The 23,245-nt window shown below is 40.6% G+C and overlaps 1 protein-coding gene across 2 annotated transcripts in view; it reads left to right on the forward strand.

The window, feature by feature from the left end:
- ADAMTSL1 (ADAMTS like 1) overlaps positions 1-23,245 on the forward strand; it is a 208,822-nt gene that overhangs the window by 91,554 nt on the left and 94,023 nt on the right. For both annotated transcript variants that reach the window (XM_014952589.1, XM_014952590.1), the window contains exons 10-12: positions 13,566-13,616; positions 18,444-18,648; positions 19,918-20,065. In XM_014952589.1, coding sequence (XP_014808075.1) covers positions 13,566-13,616; positions 18,444-18,648; positions 19,918-20,065 — 404 coding nt within the window. The remainder of the gene's footprint in view (positions 1-13,565; positions 13,617-18,443; positions 18,649-19,917; positions 20,066-23,245) is intronic.

The following is a 23,245-nucleotide window of genomic DNA, read 5'->3' on the forward strand; positions in this document are numbered from 1 at the left end:
GTGAGTACAAGCAAGTGTCACCTAAAAAGTTGCTCTGGCCTTCTGATTGCTGGAGGTTGCCATAGAAAAAAGATGTCCTAGCCAGGACAAGGATATTTTAGGGACCTATGGGACTATGTATGCACCTGACTGAGGATGGTTGCTTCCCAAGCCAGGTGTACGTGCTTTAAACTAGCTAGGCATTATCAGACCAGAATGAATCACTCCAAGCCCAAGATAGTTTTCACCTCTTCCAGAAAGTTTTCAGTAAAGTTCATTGACTTTTCATAACTGGAGTTAAAACTTAGGTTTCTTCATCACCGAAGACACATTTACCCACAGCATATGGTAGTTTATAATCCTTTGTTCTAGTAAACACATTTTTAACAGTAATTCTGTTTGTAAATTGTTAAAAGCCAGAAATGTTCTCAGACAGTTTTAAATTTGAAGTGAAAATCTCTCAGAATTAAAGAGTGGAAATATCATATCCCGAAATCCAACATTATTTCAGCTGTATTGTACAGTCTTAAAATTGCATACTTTATCATGTATCTCATTAGGATGTATTAAGGATATAATATTAAGAATGCAGCTTCACCAAGGCTTTATGAAAAGTATTTCCTGTTAAGTATGTACTCAGAAGTGATTTTTCAACTTAGAGATTGCTTTCCCACAATGCAGCAAGATCATTTTTTCCTTTAACAACATTTTGTAAAGTTCAGTATCTGGCTTCTCTTTCCACAAAAAATATATATATTTAATTTCTCAGGTTACTTAAATATATTAACAGTTGCAACTAGAAAACTTACTATAATAAAGCTCTTGTATTTTTTCCTCAGTAATTTTCTCAGATCAAAAACTGTTTCTTTGAATTCTCCTTGAATTGTTTAAGACAAATGTCAGTAAAGTAGAGGCTGGGTATGATCAGGTAAGAGACCTAAATATGAGTGTCTCAGAAATAAGCATTGAGGAAAGGTGTGAGTTGATATGGAACCTGTCTTTTACATTCACCTCTCACAGTACCAATGAGAAAGTAATGTAGCTGCTTTTTTTTTTTTTTCTTTTAAACCTAAGCTGCTACTTTTTAAAAATAGAGTTCTGAGTCAAAAATTTACCTCTGGAATTTGTACTATGGATATTTCCCATACTTTTCCAGATAATTTTAAATGCCATATCCTCAAATAGTAAGATAAATGACTGCATGGTACATGGAAGGAAAGAGAGAAAAAAAGTAGCAGTTGGGCAGATGTCAGGAAGCAATTTTTGTTTTATATAAGCCATAACAAGGCAAAGTTGTTGATATAAAGACCCTGAGGGGAGGGAGAGTCATTCAGAAGTACAGCTATGCTGTCCCAGGGTACAGGCAGTAACTGAGAGGAATTGGCTTTTTGGAAACATCCTCATGGAATGCCAAATTGCAAATGATTATTTTCAAAAGTGTCTTTGTAAAGAATTCAAGAATCAACAACCCAGACAGAAAACCAGAGGAAATCTGTGGTAACTTCTGGAATCCTGATGCTTTCTTATGGTCAGGAAGAGGGTAGGTGAAGCAGAACAACAGGGTCAGGAGCGTGAGCAAGGAGGGCGTCTTGGCTCTGCTGTCTCTTTGCTGTGTGGGAGCCACCGGTACAAAACGAAGATGTTAATTTTTCCTGGCAAACCCCATCCCAGCGAGGCATAGCTGATTAGTGGTTGCTGATTGTTCCTATGGCGTGTCAATCGATGCCACAGAAAATAATCGTGGAAGACCACAGTGGCACTGAATAAAGCAACCGAGAGGGGTTACTGTAGGAGAGCTTACATTAAAATTTTCAGCAAACAGCAGGCTGAAAGAAAAGTTTCAATGAATATGAGGAGTATCATGTGGACCTCTTTAGGCTTAGTGCATAGAGACATTTTACTTTCTTGTGCTTATTATAGCAATAATTAACAATATTGCTGGCATCATGGGTAGCAAAAAAAGCTTAGGCTGAACGAACATGGAAAATGAATCAACTTTTTCTGCAAACCCAGTTTCTCACATACTCAGAGGAGAAGCAGTATGCCGAAGGTTACTTATCAAATGTATGTAATTTATACATGTTCCATTTTTTGGTTTAAGTAAAGGTGCCCCATCCACGTAAGTAATACTGGTAATTAGCGTCTTGCAGGACAGGTGACATGTCATGACACAGAATCCCTTTTTGTCCCTACAAACTATCAATGCCCTGTACAGCCTCTCTCATCGACCCTCTTTGGGATTCGGCTCCTTCCTTGGAAAGACAGAAAGAAAATATCTTTTTATTTACATTCCAATAAGATTTTACAACAGTCTGTACTTGACTGGCAAATACACGTACAGTGTTCACTGATGTAAATAGCACCCAGTTCAGCCTAGTTCGGTCCCCTTCTATACAGCAAAATCCAACATTAAGATTTCACATAATTAATTGCAAAACTTTTTACTGTCCAAAACTTTACAGACTGGGGTGTTTAGGCGAGTTTTTTTAGCTATCATCAGTACCCTCCTGCCCTCTAATGTGTCCTCAGTGTCCTCTAATTAAAGGCGAATGGAATTTTTTTCTGCTTTGAGAAAAAGTCTGTTTAGATTGGTCTGCTAAACACTTGCCTAAGACAACTCTGAGGTGCTATAAGCTGAAGATACACTTTCTTTCATAATTCAAAGGGATTCCTCCAAAAAGCATTTTTTACAAATATGAAAAAGGCTTTTACCCCACTCATCATTCACCTTCTCACCAAGATACTCTCTGGAGCAACATCAGCGCTGCTTCTAGATAGCATCTTCAGTTTTTAAGTGGTATTCCCAGCTGCACTGCTCTGCATTTTTAGCAATCATTTCCCCTATATTTCCTTATTTCTGCTAGGTGTTAATGTGAGGTCTTCTGAGCCACAAAATCTCTATTGGTGCTTTTACCAGGAGATTTCAATGGTGTGTAAAGATTTCTAAAGGCATCTTCATCAAAGATTCTAATTTCTGTAGCAACTGTCTCAAAAATTTCATATTAGCAAACCTCTAACATGTGGGCTTCCTCTTAGCACATTGCCAGTAATGCCAGTCTGATTTGCACCAGCAGAAATCCTGAAATTTGCTAGAGCACTATTGCTAAGCCTACCACTAGATATAATGTTGGAACTGTGGAAAGTTTTGGGGAAAATCTCTAGTTCAAGCAAGAGTTTCAAGACTCAGAGACCTGAAGGAATTCTTAGTTATCCACAGTTTATGGGGTCCTCCAGCAAAATTCGAACTCCTCTGCTTACATATCAAAGTTTCTCTTTTGGCACTCACTTAACTATCCATACTGGGTGGTGGTGGAGGTAGGCATCAGCAAAAAGAAACTTATTTTTAGTTGTTAATTTCTAGCGACCCTACAAAGAGTAATGAACTACAAGTAAAGGCACACAAAAGACTACTACAATATTATGGCAATTCAGAATAACCCTGAGTAGTGAGAACTCCTCAGTATACTTTGTGATGTGGAAGAGTATGCAATTTCCTGGGAAACATCGCAAGATACATGGTGATAACTTTTATATATGTGTTTTAAAAGAAAAGAAGTTAGTAATGAGTAAATATGCATGATTAAACGGGCAATATAAACATATGGTATCCTCAATCAATAACAGAGGTTTCCTCATTTCATTACAAATTTGGTAGCTGAGGCAGAAAATTGCCAAACGCACAATTTTTTGCCGGTTATCACCTTCCCTAAAGGTATTATATTAGTTGGCAATTATAAGCCAAGTATCACAGCAGTGCAGTCTTCCTATTTTCACCACATTCTTTCTGGAAGATGAAAATAACTGTAGTGCTGGTATGTTCCTGAAAAGACGAGCTGCACTTTCTGATTTACACAGTAGCAGCCATAGATCTGCAGTGATGAGAGGGGGCTGAGACACAATGACTCATTTATTATTATTGCCCTCAACTGGGACATATGGTAGATTTAAACTTTGTTTTGAATAGTCTTTCACATAAAATATCCCATAGTTACCGCAGATACTGGGCTTTTTGACAGCACCCCCAGCTTTTTGCATGGATGTGGGACACTGGTCATGACAATGCCCTTTCCTGATCGCTGCCTCAGGCAAGTGGTAATTTCTGTGGATTTGCATTTTTACTTAAGTTCTTAATTTGTTACAGGGGGGTTGAGAAAGCCTTTCTGCCTTGCAGTGCTCTCTGAACCTTGGTTGCCTCTGATTGCTGGGTCTGGTCTCAATTTCCACAGCCAATCATGTGCGTATGAATTATCCTAAAGACAGCAAGAGAGCGCCATTCCAGGGAAGATGAGACATGAAGGTTTTAGCTGCAAAGCAGAAGGGAGAACAAGACTTTTCCACCAGCATGGTTAAAGTTGCATGTGCTCGAAAAGTGATACTGGTACTAGCAAAAAATATGCTGCCTGCAAATGCGAGATCCCAGTCCACAAACATCAGTCATTCCAACTGTATATGTACAGAGGGTGATTTTTGAACAGTTCAGGATTTTTGGAGGAACCATGAAGGTTGCTGGTGAAATGAGCTGAAATGATGTATCATGCAAGAGCAAAGGCAAGGAGAAGTTTTGGAGGCCAAAATCAATTCAGAGCAGGAGGAAAGGAGCCAGATTTCACATAATTAATTGCAAAACTTTTTACTGTCCAAAACTTTACAGACTGGGGTGTTTAGGCGAGTTTTTTTAGCTATCATCAGTACCCTCCTGCCCTCTAATGTGTCCTCAGTGTCCTCTAATTAAAGGCGAATGGAATTTTTTTCTGCTTTGAGAAAAAGTCTGTTTAGATTGGTCTGCTAAACACTTGCCTAAGACAACTCTGAGGTGCTATAAGCTGAAGATACACTTTCTTTCATAATTCAAAGGGATTCCTCCAAAAAGCATTTTTTACAAATATGAAAAAGGCTTTTACCCCACTCATCATTCACCTTCTCACCAAGATACTCTCTGGAGCAACATCAGCGCTGCTTCTAGATAGCATCTTCAGTTTTTAAGTGGTATTCCCAGCTGCACTGCTCTGCATTTTTAGCAATCATTTCCCCTATATTTCCTTATTTCTGCTAGGTGTTAATGTGAGGTCTTCTGAGCCACAAAATCTCTATTGGTGCTTTTACCAGGAGATTTCAATGGTGTGTAAAGATTTCTAAAGGCATCTTCATCAAAGATTCTAATTTCTGTAGCAACTGTCTCAAAAATTTCATATTAGCAAACCTCTAACATGTGGGCTTCCTCTTAGCACATTGCCAGTAATGCCAGTCTGATTTGCACCAGCAGAAATCCTGAAATTTGCTAGAGCACTATTGCTAAGCCTACCACTAGATATAATGTTGGAACTGTGGAAAGTTTTGGGGAAAATCTCTAGTTCAAGCAAGAGTTTCAAGACTCAGAGACCTGAAGGAATTCTTAGTTATCCACAGTTTATGGGGTCCTCCAGCAAAATTCGAACTCCTCTGCTTACATATCAAAGTTTCTCTTTTGGCACTCACTTAACTATCCATACTGGGTGGTGGTGGAGGTAGGCATCAGCAAAAAGAAACTTATTTTTAGTTGTTAATTTCTAGCGACCCTACAAAGAGTAATGAACTACAAGTAAAGGCACACAAAAGACTACTACAATATTATGGCAATTCAGAATAACCCTGAGTAGTGAGAACTCCTCAGTATACTTTGTGATGTGGAAGAGTATGCAATTTCCTGGGAAACATCGCAAGATACATGGTGATAACTTTTATATATGTGTTTTAAAAGAAAAGAAGTTAGTAATGAGTAAATATGCATGATTAAACGGGCAATATAAACATATGGTATCCTCAATCAATAACAGAGGTTTCCTCATTTCATTACAAATTTGGTAGCTGAGGCAGAAAATTGCCAAACGCACAATTTTTTGCCGGTTATCACCTTCCCTAAAGGTATTATATTAGTTGGCAATTATAAGCCAAGTATCACAGCAGTGCAGTCTTCCTATTTTCACCACATTCTTTCTGGAAGATGAAAATAACTGTAGTGCTGGTATGTTCCTGAAAAGACGAGCTGCACTTTCTGATTTACACAGTAGCAGCCATAGATCTGCAGTGATGAGAGGGGGCTGAGACACAATGACTCATTTATTATTATTGCCCTCAACTGGGACATATGGTAGATTTAAACTTTGTTTTGAATAGTCTTTCACATAAAATATCCCATAGTTACCGCAGATACTGGGCTTTTTGACAGCACCCCCAGCTTTTTGCATGGATGTGGGACACTGGTCATGACAATGCCCTTTCCTGATCGCTGCCTCAGGCAAGTGGTAATTTCTGTGGATTTGCATTTTTACTTAAGTTCTTAATTTGTTACAGGGGGGTTGAGAAAGCCTTTCTGCCTTGCAGTGCTCTCTGAACCTTGGTTGCCTCTGATTGCTGGGTCTGGTCTCAATTTCCACAGCCAATCATGTGCGTATGAATTATCCTAAAGACAGCAAGAGAGCGCCATTCCAGGGAAGATGAGACATGAAGGTTTTAGCTGCAAAGCAGAAGGGAGAACAAGACTTTTCCACCAGCATGGTTAAAGTTGCATGTGCTCGAAAAGTGATACTGGTACTAGCAAAAAATATGCTGCCTGCAAATGCGAGATCCCAGTCCACAAACATCAGTCATTCCAACTGTATATGTACAGAGGGTGATTTTTGAACAGTTCAGGATTTTTGGAGGAACCATGAAGGTTGCTGGTGAAATGAGCTGAAATGATGTATCATGCAAGAGCAAAGGCAAGGAGAAGTTTTGGAGGCCAAAATCAATTCAGAGCAGGAGGAAAGGAGCCACCTGGTAAGTTTTCAGGAAGACTGAATTGGAAAGAGTGATACATTTGAAATGGCAATATGTATGCCTCCAGATGCAGGAGTCGTAGACAGATAAGGAACTGATAGCAGTGGCAATGTTCTGGTGGTCATAATCAGGGTCACGAGTTCAAGAGCAGGATAAAGATGAGCTGCAAATACTCTTAATGCTTAAAGAGGCAATTTTCTTAAGACAAAAACCTGGAATTTTTGCATAGGGTAAATGGCATTTAAATTAAAGTAGAAAATGATTTTGTCAGAACAGGCAGGGAGGGTGGGCCAGGAAGCATTCAGCAAAGTGTTAAAAGATGTGAATAGCAGAGCAAATTCAGCTCTAAGGAGACAGTTCATATGAAAGAAGGACAGAAAGAAAGGCAGGAAGAAGCTGTCAGGATGCATCAGATAATAAACTGTAAGGTGGGAAAGTACTGCTATTGGCATCAAATACAGATATCTGTCTGCCCAAAATGAAGTTATGGGAAATGTAGTCCATTTAAGTCCTAGAAGAGGCCAATACTGAAGCAAGTAATAAGATGGTCACAGAAATTTTCACTGGATATTCAGTTGTTAATATTTAGTAGTGGAAAATAACAAGAGATTTCCATCTTTGTATGAAACACTGCTCATCCAAACCATCATAATATATTAGGCTGAATAAAAAATGGAGAAGTTTTTTAGACACATTACAGTCATTCTACAGGAAGGAAGTACATTTGCTGCTTCCAATTGATAACACCCACTTCAAGCCTTGTAAAGAGATTAGATTTTAGCAGTCTATGGCAATGATAAATAAACCATATGTTTCTTAGAATTTGAAATCTGTACACCATGAAGAAGTCATTTATCATAAAGGCTGAGCAGACATGCTATCTAAAGTGTGAGGTTTTTCTGGAGGTTGACACAGGATAGCTTTCTCAGCAGTCCTTTGCATTTTTACATAGGTATTTCATTATCCACTGACATTCGATTTAAAAATATTTAGGTGGGGAAAATTGGCTTTTACAAATCCATCAAGTGACAAAACCATATAAAGGGATATATAAGTACAAAAATAAAGGTAGTTCTTCAAGTTTCCACACTTATAGAACATAATGTGATAAGATGATCCCATTACTATCTATATCTCAGGATTAAGCATGGTGGCCCAGAAACCACAAATGTAACTCATACTGGTAGCTAGCGTAACTGAGAATTACAATACACGCAACCTGCAAAAGTAGGCATTAAAAAACTAATGTTGCCTGTACCTGTGGTGTTACTGTAGATGTCGTCTTTCCCAGCTCTGAGTAGAAACAGTGGTAGTTTTACAGAGTGACACATGGGAAACATTAACAGGGACCATCTGATAGTAGTCAAGTCTCTTCTGAGAGGTATGGAGGCACCCATTTAGCTGACCTGATGCACTTTTCTAGGGAAGTGTGATACTTACCAGGGTCTCGTATCAGGCATGTCACCAAGAGACTACCAAGCCTTGTACCATCCTCTGACTATTACCCACAACTGTTGTATTGCGTGTATCACCAGTGATACAGCCAGGAGCAGCCTGAGGACTATCAAGAAGGATTACAGAGCCCTGGAAGAAGCAGTCAGGGACTCTGAGGTGCAGGTAGTTTTTTCATCAATCCTGCTGGTCAAAGGTAAGGGGACTGATAGGGCAAATTGAACCTGGCAAACCAATAATTGGCTGCAGCCCTGGTGCCACAACCAGGGGTTTGGTTACTTACACCATGGGACTCACTTTGAGAAAGCTGGTCTATTGGTGCCTGATGGGGTCCACTTGTCAGAGAAGGGGAAGGTCATCTTTGGTCAGAGGCTTGCCTAGCTCATGACGAGGGCTTGGGGGTGGGGAACCTCAATCCATCCCAGTCGTATGAGTATGAAGCAGATGCCAGTAATAGGTCCCCAGAGCCCAGACAAGGGTCGCATGTCAATAGGAGATGATCTGGAGTGCAGCACAAAGGAATACTAGCCAGTCCAGCCAGTAAGTTAGCCTCATGGGAGGCGCAACTTAAATGCCTCTATGCAAACACAAGTAGCATGGGGGAACAAACAGGAGGAGTTAGAGATGTATGCATGCCTGCAGGGCTCCGATCTTATTGGCATCACAGAGGTGTGGTGGGACGCCTCCTGTGACTGCAGTGCTGGAATGGAAGGATACAGGCTTTTCAGAAAGGACAGGTAGGGGAGATGAGGAGGGCTGTCACCTTCTATGTCAATGACCAGCTGGAGTGCTTGGAGCTCTACCTGGGGATGGATGAGGAGCTGACTGAGAGCTTATGGGTCTGATTAAAAGGAGGGCAAGGACCCTCTATTTTAGGGTCTTGATACCTGTTTCTTAGGCAGGAAGTGTTCTTGTAGCACAAGGTGATAATGTCATACTATGGCATCTTTACGGAGCAGCGTGAGGGGCAGGTGCAGTATTTGTGTCAGTATTTGTAGTGTCAAACCGGACGCTTTTTTATAAGTCTACCATCTGTCCATGATAATCATGGTTCTCAGGGAGATGCTGGCTTGGATGCTAAACTCCGTGTCTTTTGTGATGAACTTTTTCAGGTGTTCCAGGTGTCTCCTTTCACTTAACGGTTTAGCTGTCTACAGCAAACTTAAGCTGCTTCAGGTTTTTATTATTATTTGCCAATTGCTATTAATATCTTAAACATACTTTGGACCATTGCTTAGCCCCTGTCACACAGATGATTTGCTCTCAAGTCTGACAGACTTCAGTGAAGGCTTAAATCTTTGCTGTGCGAGTCCCCATCAGGAAAGAGGTGTAACAGTTCCAGCCGTCTGGGAGCGAGGGCATCCCTGTGACTGCAGCACTGTGGTTAGGAAAACCCCAGGAAATCAGAGCCCACAGCAGAAGTGAAGGCTGTTAGCCGGAGGTGCCTGAGTGTCCTTCAGAGGCTTAGCACTAGCACAGCAGGATGTGGGAACGCCAGCGTAGGAGTGACAGGCACCTCTGCTCACTCCCAGCCTCAGCACATCGTCCTCATGCAGGGTCACGCCATCCTGAGGCACCTTGGTGGGACCTGAGGAGCACCTCAGCTCTAGCTCCCATGCCCCTGCTTTGCTCAGCAGATGCCCAACCCAGGAGTTGTGGGCATGCAGGAGAGGGAGTCAGGAAGGTTTGGCAACTTGTCAGAGAGAGTCATCAGGGACCTATAGGAGAAAGGCATTCATGCCTGCCATTTATGCTAAGGGCATAGCTTAAGGAGGAAAAAGAACTACTGGGGAAGACAACACCAAACATGACTTTCAAGGAATGCAGCTGTGGGCGCCCATCCCAGTGGAAAGCTAAATGTTTGCAGAGATGGCAGACCTGGGTGCAGCACACCCAGCTCTGGCATGTACAGCTACCACTCCAGCTGGACATGTGCCTTGGAAGAGCAACTGTGCTGAAGCTGCCAGCCGTCAGGCGGAAAACAAACCAATCTACAGAGTATATGACACAACTTGTTGGTCTGAAAGGCATGGGAGATTTCAGACATATGAGACACAACAGACCTTCAAAATAATTGCTTTGTGCTCCTGCTCCTGCCAAAGCAGGTTTGCTCTGGGTGTTGAGTTAATGAGCCCTGTTAGCTACTCCCACATCAGCCAGTGGAGGAATTACTATTATTTGCTCGGTTCATTTAGCACACCACCACCTTTGCATTGTCTGAGCTCTAAGATGTTTCTTACATAGTCCACTTAGGCTTGTTTTTTTTTGTGTGGAACACACGCAAAAACCTACACAAGACTAGCTAAGAAAGATGCAGTGGCCATGAATTGTACAATCACCATCTGCTGTTCTGCTGTGTCTTGGCTTGTATTAGAGATAGTGTAGCCAGCAGCATTAGGGGAGTGATTGTGCCCCTGTACTTGGCACTGTTAAAGCCACACCTGTGTTAAGTTTTGGACTCTTCACTAGAGACCCGACCTTGAGGTGTTGGAGTGTGTTCAGAGAAGGGCAATGAAGCTGGTGAAGAGTCCAGAGCACAACTCTTATGAGGAGCAGCTGAGGGAACTGGGATTGTTTAGTCTGGAGAAAAGGAGGCTGAAGGAAGACCTTCTTGCTCTCTACAACTACCTGAAAGGCAGTTGTAGCCAGGTGGGGGTTGATCTCCCAAGTAGCAAGTGATAGGACAAAAGGAAATGGCCTAGAGTTATGCCAGGGGAAGTTTAGATTGGATATTTGGAAAAATTTCTTCACCAAAAGGGTTATCAGGCATTGGAAGAGGCTGCCCAGGGAACTGGTTGAATCACCATCCCTGGGGGCATTTGAAAGACATGTAGATGTGGTGCTTAGGGACATGGTTTAGTGGTGGACTTGGCAGTGCTGGGTTAATGGTTGGACCTGGTGATCTTAAAGGTCTCTTCCAACCAAAACAATTCTATGATTTTATGATCTTCAAGCTGATTTCTAAAGTAATAACTTACGCCATTGTGTATTAATGTGGAGGTCTTTTTCCTCATTGTGTCTGTGGGTCTTACATTTCTGGGGATCGCTGTCTTGCAGTAACAGAATGAGAACCTTTGGCAACCCCTCACATAAGCACAAGGACAGTGTCAGTATTTCTGTGGAGCTCTGTAACATTTACAGAAATGCAATTCATGTATGCAAAATTCTTTGAAGGTCAAACCTTTCCAATGACAATATTAATCTAGTGCTTTGTAAATGTTATTTAATCTTCATAACAGTGTTTGGATGTGGCATGGTTATTTCAATTGGAATGGCCTTGGATGTTATGCATTCTAATGCACGTGGACCTGGATTATGCATACAGACCATGTTTATTAGAACGAAAACATTTCTCACTGCAATGAGTGAGAAATGTTTTGAAATATCTTTCTTTCGTAGGCAGTAGATGCTTTTATAGTATAATTATTTCACTTCTGAACTTGGTATATTAATCTTTTTTCCAACCGCTCCTCAGCAAGCTGATGAGCCGGAAGGTGCAAATGACTTCAGAATGGAACTTCAGCAGCAGTGACAGAAGAATCAGGAAACCAGCAGGGATTCCCAAAAGCATGAGCAGAAAATACTCAGAAAAACTCCCCTTCGATCTTCTTAAAATTCTAATACACAATTTGTCATCTCCAGGCATTTACCCATCAAGCTACATCTGAAAAGACTTGTTCATTGGCCATACTCTAAATGAACCCTTTATCTTTTCCAAAGCTTCCCAATGCCAGAACTGCCTCTCCTAGATGTTTAGATTCTTGTGGAGGCAGGCAACTCTCCGAAGATGCAAACATGCACACTTACTCGGAGGGCTCCGGTGACTGCAAAGGCTGCTAACCTTAGGGGCAGCTGTCTAGTCCCCATCACGCAATCCCAGGGCTCTGCTGCCTTCCCGTGCTTTAGCGGGAAAATTCCAGCATGCTGACCTGGCGCTGACTCCTCGCTGTGAAAACACAATGAGATCCATTCTCCTATGGTGGACAAGCTATGCACATAAAAACCCTTCTGACTGAAAAGAGAATAGACCCCTTTAGCCTTAGCATGACAAGACTCCTTTGAATCCTCACAGCATTTTTCAGTGAAGCGTGTTGAGGATGGAGCATACTTTCTCCCTTCCCCCTCCTTTGCTCCTTGCAGAAATCTGTAGCAGCATACCTAGTACGTCTCATCTGTATAAGGCTCTTAAAAACTACCTTCCTGCTTTTCAGCCAGTCTCCTCTCTCTGTAACTTGGGCAGGGACATACTTTTTATTTTAAACCAACTGGAATTTTCTCTTTGATGATTCTGCTCACCTGCCCTGCCCAAGTGCCCTGTTGCACAGTGGCTTTGATGAAACTGACGAAGTGCTCTGGGATCATCTGTTTGACATTAATAGATATACTGATAATTGGGAGACAACATGAGTACAGTTACTCTGAGACAGAATCTGAAAAGCGTGCAGATAAAAGATGAAATTTCAAACTAGCAATTCAGTGAGACCCTGTAGTTGCCAACAAGTCAAGTGACACCCATCTCACACATAACTGGTATGATAATGATTCAGATGATTACTAATTTTGATCTACAATATTGCCTTCTATAACCTTTAGATATTATATTCTTTAGATATTATACCAATAACACTACAGCAAACCAAGCCAACCAGTCATGACAACACCAAAACCAAGCAAAAACTCAAGCTGACATATTACTCTTCTCTCCAGCTCCTTCTTTAATACAGAAAAACCCAAATAAACAGGCAGGTTCTGCAGATGAATGAAGTTGGACTGACTTAAGGTGGAGAAACAAGAATTACAGATTTGAAGTCTTGCATTTAGATTCCCCAAATTTCTAATCCTGGCCCCTGTAAAAGCAGACATTTTATCTGAAGGGCAGAAACAACCATATAATAGTTTAAAAAAAGTATTTATCTAGAGCTCTCTGAAGTAGATAAATGTTCCCCTAGTTTCTTCAGTCACTTTGCATCCAAGCTCCAAGAAAGTGGAGAAGTGTAGAAATATATATATTTTTTAATGACATATAGTACCCTCATAAATTTAATTAATAATTGGACAACTCATTTGGATCCCTTGTGATAATGGATTACTTCTTATCAAACAGTAAAATATTTATAAGAATGAATTAGTAATTGTTGGTTTATTCCTTGAATGACTCAGAAACAGTAAGACGGAAGCATAGGTTTTATTTTAAATGTGAGAGCAACTTAGGTTAAGTGTCTTGTTTGCTTGGGGTTTTTGTAATATTGTGTAAAAAAAAATGTATAATGTAATCATTTAGTGTTTATTTTATTATGTGTACCTTCTACTCAGAGGGTTGGCATTATTGTTCCTAACAGTGATGGATACAAGCAGATCATGCCCTATGACCTCTACCATCCCCTTCCTCGGTACGTAAAACAGTCAACCAGATGCTAGGATTAACAAATACATTTGCTTCTTTTTTTCTTTTCCCTGTATTTCTGCTTGGCTCTCAAACTAAGTTAACTCTCTTCTTCTGCAGATTAACCTAGAAATGTTCAAATAGATGTAGCTTTTCTCTTGCTCTCAACTTCTGCAGATTAACCTAGAAATGTTCAAATGCTAACCTGTTTTTATAAATCCTTTTGATGCAGAACTGAAACAATATTCTAGCTGAAGCAGCAATGCAGACTTATTAAGTGTGTGGCTGCTTTCTTTCTCTCTTTCCCCACTCCTCACCGCCCCACCTCTCCTTTTCTCTCACACCTTTCCTTTTCACTCTCTTTACTCATCTCTGAACATGGCAGCTGGCTTTCTGATGAATCATCAGACTTTCTGTCTCTCTTCAGCAGTACTGCTAATTGCATGCTTATAAATCGTGAGATTTTGGGTTTAGACAGTATTAGTGTTGTATTCTGATCCTGCAAACCCATGCTAAAGCCTTCCCCAGGGGCATTTATCCATTGGCTTTTCTAAGTAATCAGAGATCAGGGGAGGAATAGGATCAAGGCCTGATTTGTGTTATTAATTATCTCACAATTAAAATGTACACATTTAATGTAAGACTTGAGATCTTCATGGAGATAACCACATGGGTAATTACTCTTAAAGCCATGAATAAGGCTGGTGCTAATACAAATATTTGGTAGTTGAAGAATAATAACCATTTGGTTTTGAAATACTGCCTGAACGTGCAACAGAACTGTGCTGTGTTTCCTTCTTCATTAATTTATTGTGTCATGGAGTATGAAATCACAGAAAGAACCCAGTAGGCAACTTGTTAGTCTCATCCTAGTGAGGAAACAACCTCCCTCAAACCATGGTGAGGCCTAATGCAGAGACCTTTCCGTGTCGATGTGCAAGCGCAGTGCATTCACGTTCAACAGAGTCTCCAGCCAAATCACGGACCCACCCCAAACTGCATGTGAGAAGACAAGGAGGAGAGCAGCTTACCTACCAAGGATTGTGGCTGCCATTTGTGTTGAGACCCATTAACAATGACCTGTGTCATTGTTAATGGCTTTTCTCTTCCTAACTAAGTGCTTATGGTTACATACACACAGTCTTTATCACTAAATATTCATGAGATACACTTCTAAAATATATCCCTGTGTCTAATTCCTTTTTTCTGGAAAACATTTTTCTCTGTTCTTTATTTAAAATAAACCCCATACATACCTCCTAACCTCAAAAATTAAACTTCTGTTACTAGGGAATATAGAAGCTAGAATATACAGGGTTTAACACTCAAACTTTGACTAAAACAAATTTAAATTGTGTACAAAGGGCATGTACATTGACAAAAGATGGAGAAGAATTTTATACCAGAGGATGATTCAGCAGTACTTAACAGTAGAGAGACTGTATTTAAGGAAAAAGCATCCTGAGCTGGCAGCCAGGCGGAGGCTTTTTTACTGCTGAAGAAAATCCAAAATAAAGGATCAAAATGCCCTGAGGTATTTGGCTCTCAGTAACACTGAAAGTCAAAAAGAAAAAAAAAAATCATTCCCTGAAAATGATCAAAAGGCTGAGACTGTTTCTCAAGCTGTTCTGGATTATGGTCTCACCCCGTAACAGGCCCTTTACATCCACTCTCCCAGCTGCACCTTTAACCCCACCTCTACTCCCCATCCCCCCACAATCGATTGCTCAGGCTGCAACTGCTGGCCAGACCTCAGACCCCCTTGTTCCCTCTGCTGTTTCACTGCTGCTTCCCCTCTTCTTCCTCTCCCCCATTCCCACAGGTGCTCCAACAAACCCACAAACATGGCTCAGGTCTTTCTCCCTCGCCCCAAGAGGGAAGATGCAGCCACATGTCTCTTCTCCAAACCTGAGGGACAGCAGAAACTGAACAGACCACGAGGCTGGCATGAGAGAGGAGACAAGTCAGAGGGATAAAGAATATCCTTCCTCTGAAACTGCAGAGTTTAGGCCAAAAAAAAGCCACAAACCCCCAACCAAAAAAAAAGCTGCAAATCAAAAAACCCTCAATCAATCCAGAGAGGCCCTGGTTGCATCACCTTTCTGAGGCTTGCAGCTAATACCAGGGACAGAGGAGCATGACAAACACTCCAGCAGAAGTGGAAGGCAAATCTGGGAAGGCATTTTTGCAAGATTTGCCTAGTGCAATCCCTCAGCCTTTACTGTCATCACAAAGAGGGAGAAGTATGGTTCAGCTGATACAGTGCTTACTTTAAATGCAGCCCCAATTCCTTTCACAAATTTTTGGTCAATGCTGTATGCCTTTGTACCTTGAAAGGAGCTGTGACGCCTGCTTTAAGAGCTGTTCAACAGAGAAACTCCACCTTCCTATCTTACACTTACACAAAACGTGAGCATCCAAGTGCTTCCCTAGATTTCAGCTGCTTGGTATTGCTGAGGTTGCCTAAGACGTCTGGAAACTTGTCCCGAAGACTCCAGGGAATTCCCTGGTGCCATGTCACTTTTATGCCTGGGAAAAGCTGCATCAGTTTCCACTGCAGCAACTTCTGCAGCGTGATTTTCAGTTTGAGGCCTCTTCATTTAGATTTGTGGTAGTGAGAAACCTTTGCTGTGAGCTGGGAAACTTGTTCAGCAGAGCCACAGGTAACCCATTGGAACTAAAAACATTGCTAAAATTAGCAATTTTTTACACATATTATTTATGCTGAGCACACGATGATGGATATGGCATGGTGTAAACATTATTTCACCACTTCTTCATGATAAGTTGTAGAATTAGTCAGTGGCTTTACCATTCATAAACAGTTATTAACAAGCCTTTTCACACTGAGTTTTATGGCCAGCCAGTAGCCAAGTGTGGGTAATGCTTACATGTACTGGAGCTGATGAGAAAAAGACAGGTTGATATGATGAAAAATTAGAGGGAAAGATAAGCGTTTTTCATATTGCTTAATAATCTTGGGGATCCTGAAATTGTTGCTTAATCAAAATTACTCCTTTAAGTGGGAGAAAACAATCCTCGCCTTTCGCTTTTTTCCTTCTTGCCTGAAAGAAGAAAGAGATGTTCTTCTTTCTGCAAAAAACAATTTTTAAGTCAAGAAATGAAAAATTATGACCAAAATAATTGTTTCAAACCTTATATTGAATGTCCTTATCAAATGGACATTGAATTAAAAAAAAAAAAAGTTAAATGTATCCAGGGAGACAGAACATGCACACTTTTACAGCATTAGGCATCCACAGGATTATACAGAAATAGCCACACTGGATCATGATGGTGGTCCCAGATCCTCTTTGTGACAATGGCTTGAGTGTTAGTGGAAATACCAGACTATTTTATGTGAACAGACAGGTACACATATAAAATGATAGATACATTATTGTATATACATCACTGTAATAAAAGTATTATTTTAGTAAGTATGCATAGCTTTCCAGAACATACACATTGTTTTGTGGATTTATTGTTGCATTCTCAAATGGCACCTTTAGAGAAAAGATGGTTTCTCCGTTCCTCTTAATACCTCAACTGTAAAGAAACAAGGCCCATGTGTTTTATCCATCAGAAGCCATGTATCCTATCAGTATAGTCACATCTCAGAATCATATTGCCATCTAGGTTGGAAGGGACCTTTAAGATCATCTAGTCCAACCATCAACCTAACTCCGATTAAAAAAAAAAAACAGAAAACCATACAGAAACTCCCCCCCCGCCCCAATACTAAACTATGTCTCTAAGCACTATGTCAACCCATCTTCTGAAAACCTCCAGGGATGGTGTCTCAGCCGCTTCCCTGGGCAGCCCATTTCAATGCTTAATAACCAAACAGAAAACCATACAGAAACTCCCCCCCCGCCCCAATACTAAACTATGTCTCTAAGCACTATGTCAACCCATCTTCTGAAAACCTCCAGGGATGGTGTCTCAGCCGCTTCCCTGGGCAGCCCATTTCAATGCTTAATAACCCTCTCAGTGTAAAAATTATTACTAATATCCAATCTAAACCTCAGCTGGCACAACTTCAGGCCATTTCATCTTGTCCTAGCGCCTGTGACTTGGGAGAACCAATCCCTACTTCTCTACAACCTCCTTTCAGGTAGTTGTAGAGAGCAATAAGGTCTCCCCTCAGCCTCCTTTTCGCTTGACTAAACAAACCCATCTTCCTTAGCCTCTCCTCATAAGACTTATTCTTCACACCACTCATCAGCTTCGTTGCCCTTCTCTGGACCTGTTCCAGCACCTCAATGTCTTTTTTGCCCTAAGGGGCCCAAAACTGGACACAGTAAGCAAGGTGGGACTTCAACAGTGTCTTCTTTTTGGTAATTTCTTCCCATCATCTTTTTTTTTTCTCAACGTCGTTGTTTCCCTAGAAAGAAACACTGCTGTTTCCCTGACATGTTCCGCAAAAGGACCATCAGCTTTAGAGCACCCTAAGCTTCCAGTGATTTGTGACAAAGATTCCCCAGAACATAAGAAATTGTGAAGATATGATAATCCCATCAATTAAATAATAGGAATTAAGTTAAAAGTATTTAGAGTTCTGTGGCAGTGGTCACAGGGTTAGTGGGAGAGAGGAGATTTCATATTACTAATCCGTAACTTAAAGACAGTAGCCTTGAGAGTCCTTTGCTGTTATGGCCATTTATGAAATATATATATGATTATTTTTTACTGATACTAATCTGAAAAAAAACCCCAAACCTCCTGCAGATAGCAGTTGATGGATTTCAGGTGGTGCAGGTCGGGGCGGGGGGACACAGCAGGGGTTCCCTTCTCTGATGTTTCTCTGTTTTGGGGCTTTATTTTTCCCCAGATGGGAAAGTACACCCTGGACTGCCTGTTCCTCATCTTGTGGAGGGGGCATTCAAAGCCGCAGCGTCTCATGTGTGGAAGAAGACATTCAGGGGCATATCAGCCCTGTGGAAGAATGGAAATGCATGTATACTCCAAAGATGCCTGTTGTCCAGCCTTGCAATATATTTGACTGCCCAAAGTGGCTTGCTCAGGAATGGTCTCCGGTAATCAGTTTAGCTTTGTTGGTTTTGTATTTGCCGTGCTAGGAATGTATCTTAAATTATAGTTTTGTGAGCTTGTAGAAGTAGGAACATGCACTACTTACTTTCCTTATTACCATGATCTTGGTTTTAAATTATGCTATTTGTCTAACTGCAAAGTTAATACTCAGGAATATTGTATTAATAAGATTAACATGATTTAGCAAAATGATGGAAACATAAATCAGATCTGTAATGTTAATTAGTGACCTTCTACTAATAATAGACTGCGAACATAAATGAAATGCACACAACAAAACCCATAAGCCCATAATGGTATATCTTTGTTACAACTTGTCAGCCATAAATTGGGTACCAAGAATTGCTGAGAATTTTCCAGAAATACAAGAAATCGTATATATCCCTGCTCTTTGATGCTTGTAGTTGTCTTGTTCCTGATTCACCCTCCTTCTGTATGAAAGTAAATGTCTTTCTACAAAAGCAGAAAATGATTTTGTACATAGAGACTGACTTTTGAATGTATTTTCTCTCTACCCTGGTTTCTCAACAAGTGAAATTGGATTTAGAAGCTTGGGTTTTAGAAGCTAAGTTAGCTCACCCGCAGGTGAGGTATTCTTGACTGATTGCAAAGGGTTTTGCGATTTCCAGATAAAAGCTGCTATCCAAAAGCAAAGTAATCTTGCTGGTAGCCTTAGCCCTCCACATTGGTTGGTAGTTTTGATGCACTCCCATGCAACCACTTCTGAAACAAATCATACAGGGGGAAAAATTCACGTTCCTTACCAAAAATAAATTAAAAAACACTTAAGAAAGTGTCTGAGGGAAGAAAGCCCAAATAGTTTCCCATTCTGTTAGGTGCCATAGTCCAAAATAGCTGAGTGCCACCCCTGTTAGCCCTTAAGCCCCAGTACTTTGTCCAAGCAAAGCAGAGTGGCTCCAGATGAAATTGACAGGGTGCTGCTGAGCATATCCAATATGGGACGGATGGCCACAAGCCAAGTAGCCACCACTGAGGGACTGGCACTGCAAGAGAAATCCAGCCGCAAAATGTCCAAAACAAGTAAACGTGCAGAGCAAAAAGGCAAAAATTTATAACAATTTTATACTTTATCCATAGCTATCAAATATTATGAATAATTTATGTTCAGGATTACGTATTTCTGCATCATATTTTGCTCTCTGATATACACATATTTCTATTGCGTATTCCCCTTTAATTTATTTCTCCTGTGACATATCACACACATTTTTTTTTTCCTTCTTTTTCCCCAGTGCACAGTGACCTGTGGACAAGGACTCAGATACCGTGTGGTCCTTTGCATTGATCACAGGGGGATGCATACAGGGGGCTGTAGTCCTAAAACAAAGCCACACATAAAAGAAGAATGCATCGTACCCACACCCTGCTACAAACCCAAAGGTAATGAGGCAGAAGGATTCTCATAAATTTTTAGAGCTCTTCCATGTTGAGCAGTTTTGTTTTGTTGCTGGTGGCAGGATTTCCACCTGCACTGAGTTGTGAATTTACACCTTTAAGGCCTGCCATTCCTATTCCAGTCTGCCTGCCAGCAACTTGGAATGAATGCTGGCCCCTTCCTCTTTCTTACAAGCTCTGGGGTTTTCACTTTTAATTTGTGATCCACCAGACCAAGCAATATAAATGTAAATTTGACAATAGTGTAAGCAGATTTAACCTCACTGTTTGTGTCTGGGAAAAATTTGTCCTTTTTTAAAAAGGGAATTAAATATATATAAATAACTTCTATGATAGATAAATGTAACCATAATTTTAAAATGCATTTTCATAACTTGGATCTTGAAATAGGTCAGAAGCAAGCATTGTATATCCCAACATGAGGTTCTTTTTACCAGCAAAGCTGCAAAATTTGGCAGACTGTTAGAGCTGAAGCATCTTATAGCAAGGAGTACTCACAAAATGTATAGATATGTTTCTTGACTGGGCCTCAGACAGAATTGTACCGGGGTAAAAATCCCCCACATTTTGTTAAGAGAAGGAGAAAATATTTCTGCAGCTCTTTGGAGGTTCTTACGGGATGGGAATGTTTAAAAAAGTCCTGGAGACTGTATTGGATTAATGGGCAGTGACCATGGGCAGCAGACACAGGTATTCGACCATTTCCACTGGTATACGAGCGTGCATGTGTTTGTGTGTGTGTATATAGCTCTGTTGACACAACTTCTGTGCCTGTATGCTGACTAACTTATGGCAACTTCTGGGCTACAGCAATGCAGGTGAGTTGAAATTCCCCAAACTGGAGACTTAAGCCCCACCATAGGAAGAGACCTTCTAAGAAATTAATTGCTACCTTGATACATATTAAGAGCACTTATTATGAAGCCCTGTGAAATAGGAATGATCCATGACCTCATGCTGATCCAAGATGGAACAGTGAAATTTTGAATTTTAATTTCTGCACTTGGTGGTCAATGATGCTGAAACTTGGCATTTGCCAAGTTTCAAGATGCTAGTTTATCTGGATGATGAGGATTCACTGTTTCTGCCAGCCACCAAAGTGGTGAAACCCAGACACAGGACATCTGGAGAGCAATAGCTATGTTAGCACTGTATTTTGCTGGCCAACATAAGCTCACTCCCTTCAGATGAAAAAAAAAGGTCCTGTGACTGCGTTAACATGACTCTGAGACTCATACGGAGATTCAGTGGGTTTGGGGTCAGCCAGTCAGTTGGCTTTATGGGGCTTTATGTGTTTATGGTGTTCAGAGCACAGGTGAAGCAGGATCCTACCTGCCTGCAGCACGCAGTGTAAGCAAAATGCAATTAAGACACCAAAAATCAGGTGTTGCAAACCACCTACAACTGACTTCTGCCTAGGGAACCTGAGAAGGGTGCAAAACCATCTAGCAAAGCTTTGCTTGCCTGCATGTGTCAAGAAGTCTCTTCCGATGGGACTAGTCTGGGAGCTAAGCAAATTGCTGTTTGCTGGTAGCCCACCCTTGCAAAATAGCGGCATCTTTACCCTGGATAAACTCTTATGCTGCCCTCTGCACTACATACATGACTAATTTCTCATCGTAGGCAGCTACCTCTTTCTTCCATTTTTTCCCATGGGATGGAAAGTCCTACATGAAGCATACTGTTCTGCTTGTGTTTAATTTTAGTCCTCATCTCATTTCTGCAACACTCTCACAGCTGTCCCTCCATAAGGCAAGCGGTAATGTTTGAAGACCCATGTACCTGAAGGCTGAATCGTGTTTTCAGAAGTGATTTGGACCAGATGATATCCAGAGGTCTCTTCCAATCCAAATTATTCTATTCTATGGAAATAGAATTTCCATAAATTTGTCCTTTTTATTTTGCAAATCTAGAGTTAAAAATTTAGAGCATTAGAGGTAGCAAAGTACTTTCCTCTATCGAATGTTTTAGTCTTAGCCTGCTTTTCCCCTCTAGTTCTCGTTTAACACAAAGCATAAAAACAATCTTCCAAGGTGACTGAAGCAAAGCAAAAAATGTGGAACTCCTCCTTCTTTTAACACACGGTGCTAAACAGAAATAGAATGCAAATAGATCATGTCATTTATTTCATTTTGGTGTATTCAAGCATTGAGGCATTTTCTCTTACGCCAGTAATGGAAAAAAAATGGATATCCCTGGATTAAGTAATGATTTTCAGTTTTAATAGAGAAGGTGTCTTCACCCAATACAACTTTCTGTATAATATAGGATTTAAATGTTTTTACTGGAACTGTTTTTTAAAAGGAGAGATTTTAGTTTAACTTCCAAAGGTAGAAATTCCTCCTTGGCTTATGTTAGGAGTGCTTTTTATTTTTTTTTCTTTTTGTCAAAGAATTCTGTACAACATCAAAATTTCTAATCCTCTAACTCATTTTATGGTGTAGATGATAATTAACTGCACCTCTAAAAGAAAAGTTATTTAAAAAGTCACATAACAGTCAATGGTACACAAGAGCTTTTGCTTTTTACAAGCACTTGCATCCAAGCAAAAAAAAAAAGCACAGGAGTAAGACCTGGCTTTCCAAAACCCATAAAACAAGCTGCAGAACATATAAATAGAAATATGTCCAACATATTTTGGATAACAAAAGTGGTAAAATATAGATTAAACTAAGAGCTGTGCTGGCAAATATTCACCCTTAAATGGCACTAATAAATATATTAAAGTAAGAGCTTGGCAAGCGATTTGTAAGAGATAGGCATAGTAACTCTATTACTGTCCCTTTTTTCCTCCTTTAATAACTTGCTCCAAGGAAATTTGCTTGACTAAAGTTGCAGTAGCTGTGAAATCAAGTTGGAGGTTGTTCTTCGTCTATGATATAACTGACAGATGGGAAATTTCATGCGTGGATATGAAAGGTTTGCTGTTGTGCACAACAGAGGCACAGAAAATTCCTAGCTATTCTGAATGGCATTAATCTGCTCCCGTTGGCGAGTACAAACCTGTGCATTATAGAAACCTGAAAGACTTAGGTGATTTGTGAGTGGCAAATAGGTCTGGCCCTGGTTCTCCTCAGTGGTCTGAGTCTCACTCCCTTTTATTTGAGTTTTTCCCCCTGATCCTAGCCCAGAATGTTTTGTTGAAATGCAGAGCTCCTTCCCAAA

This window comes from Calidris pugnax, unplaced genomic scaffold (genome assembly GCF_001431845.1).
Source record: "Calidris pugnax isolate Ruff unplaced genomic scaffold, ASM143184v1 scaffold208, whole genome shotgun sequence".
Taxonomy (NCBI): Eukaryota; Metazoa; Chordata; class Aves; order Charadriiformes; family Scolopacidae; genus Calidris; species Calidris pugnax.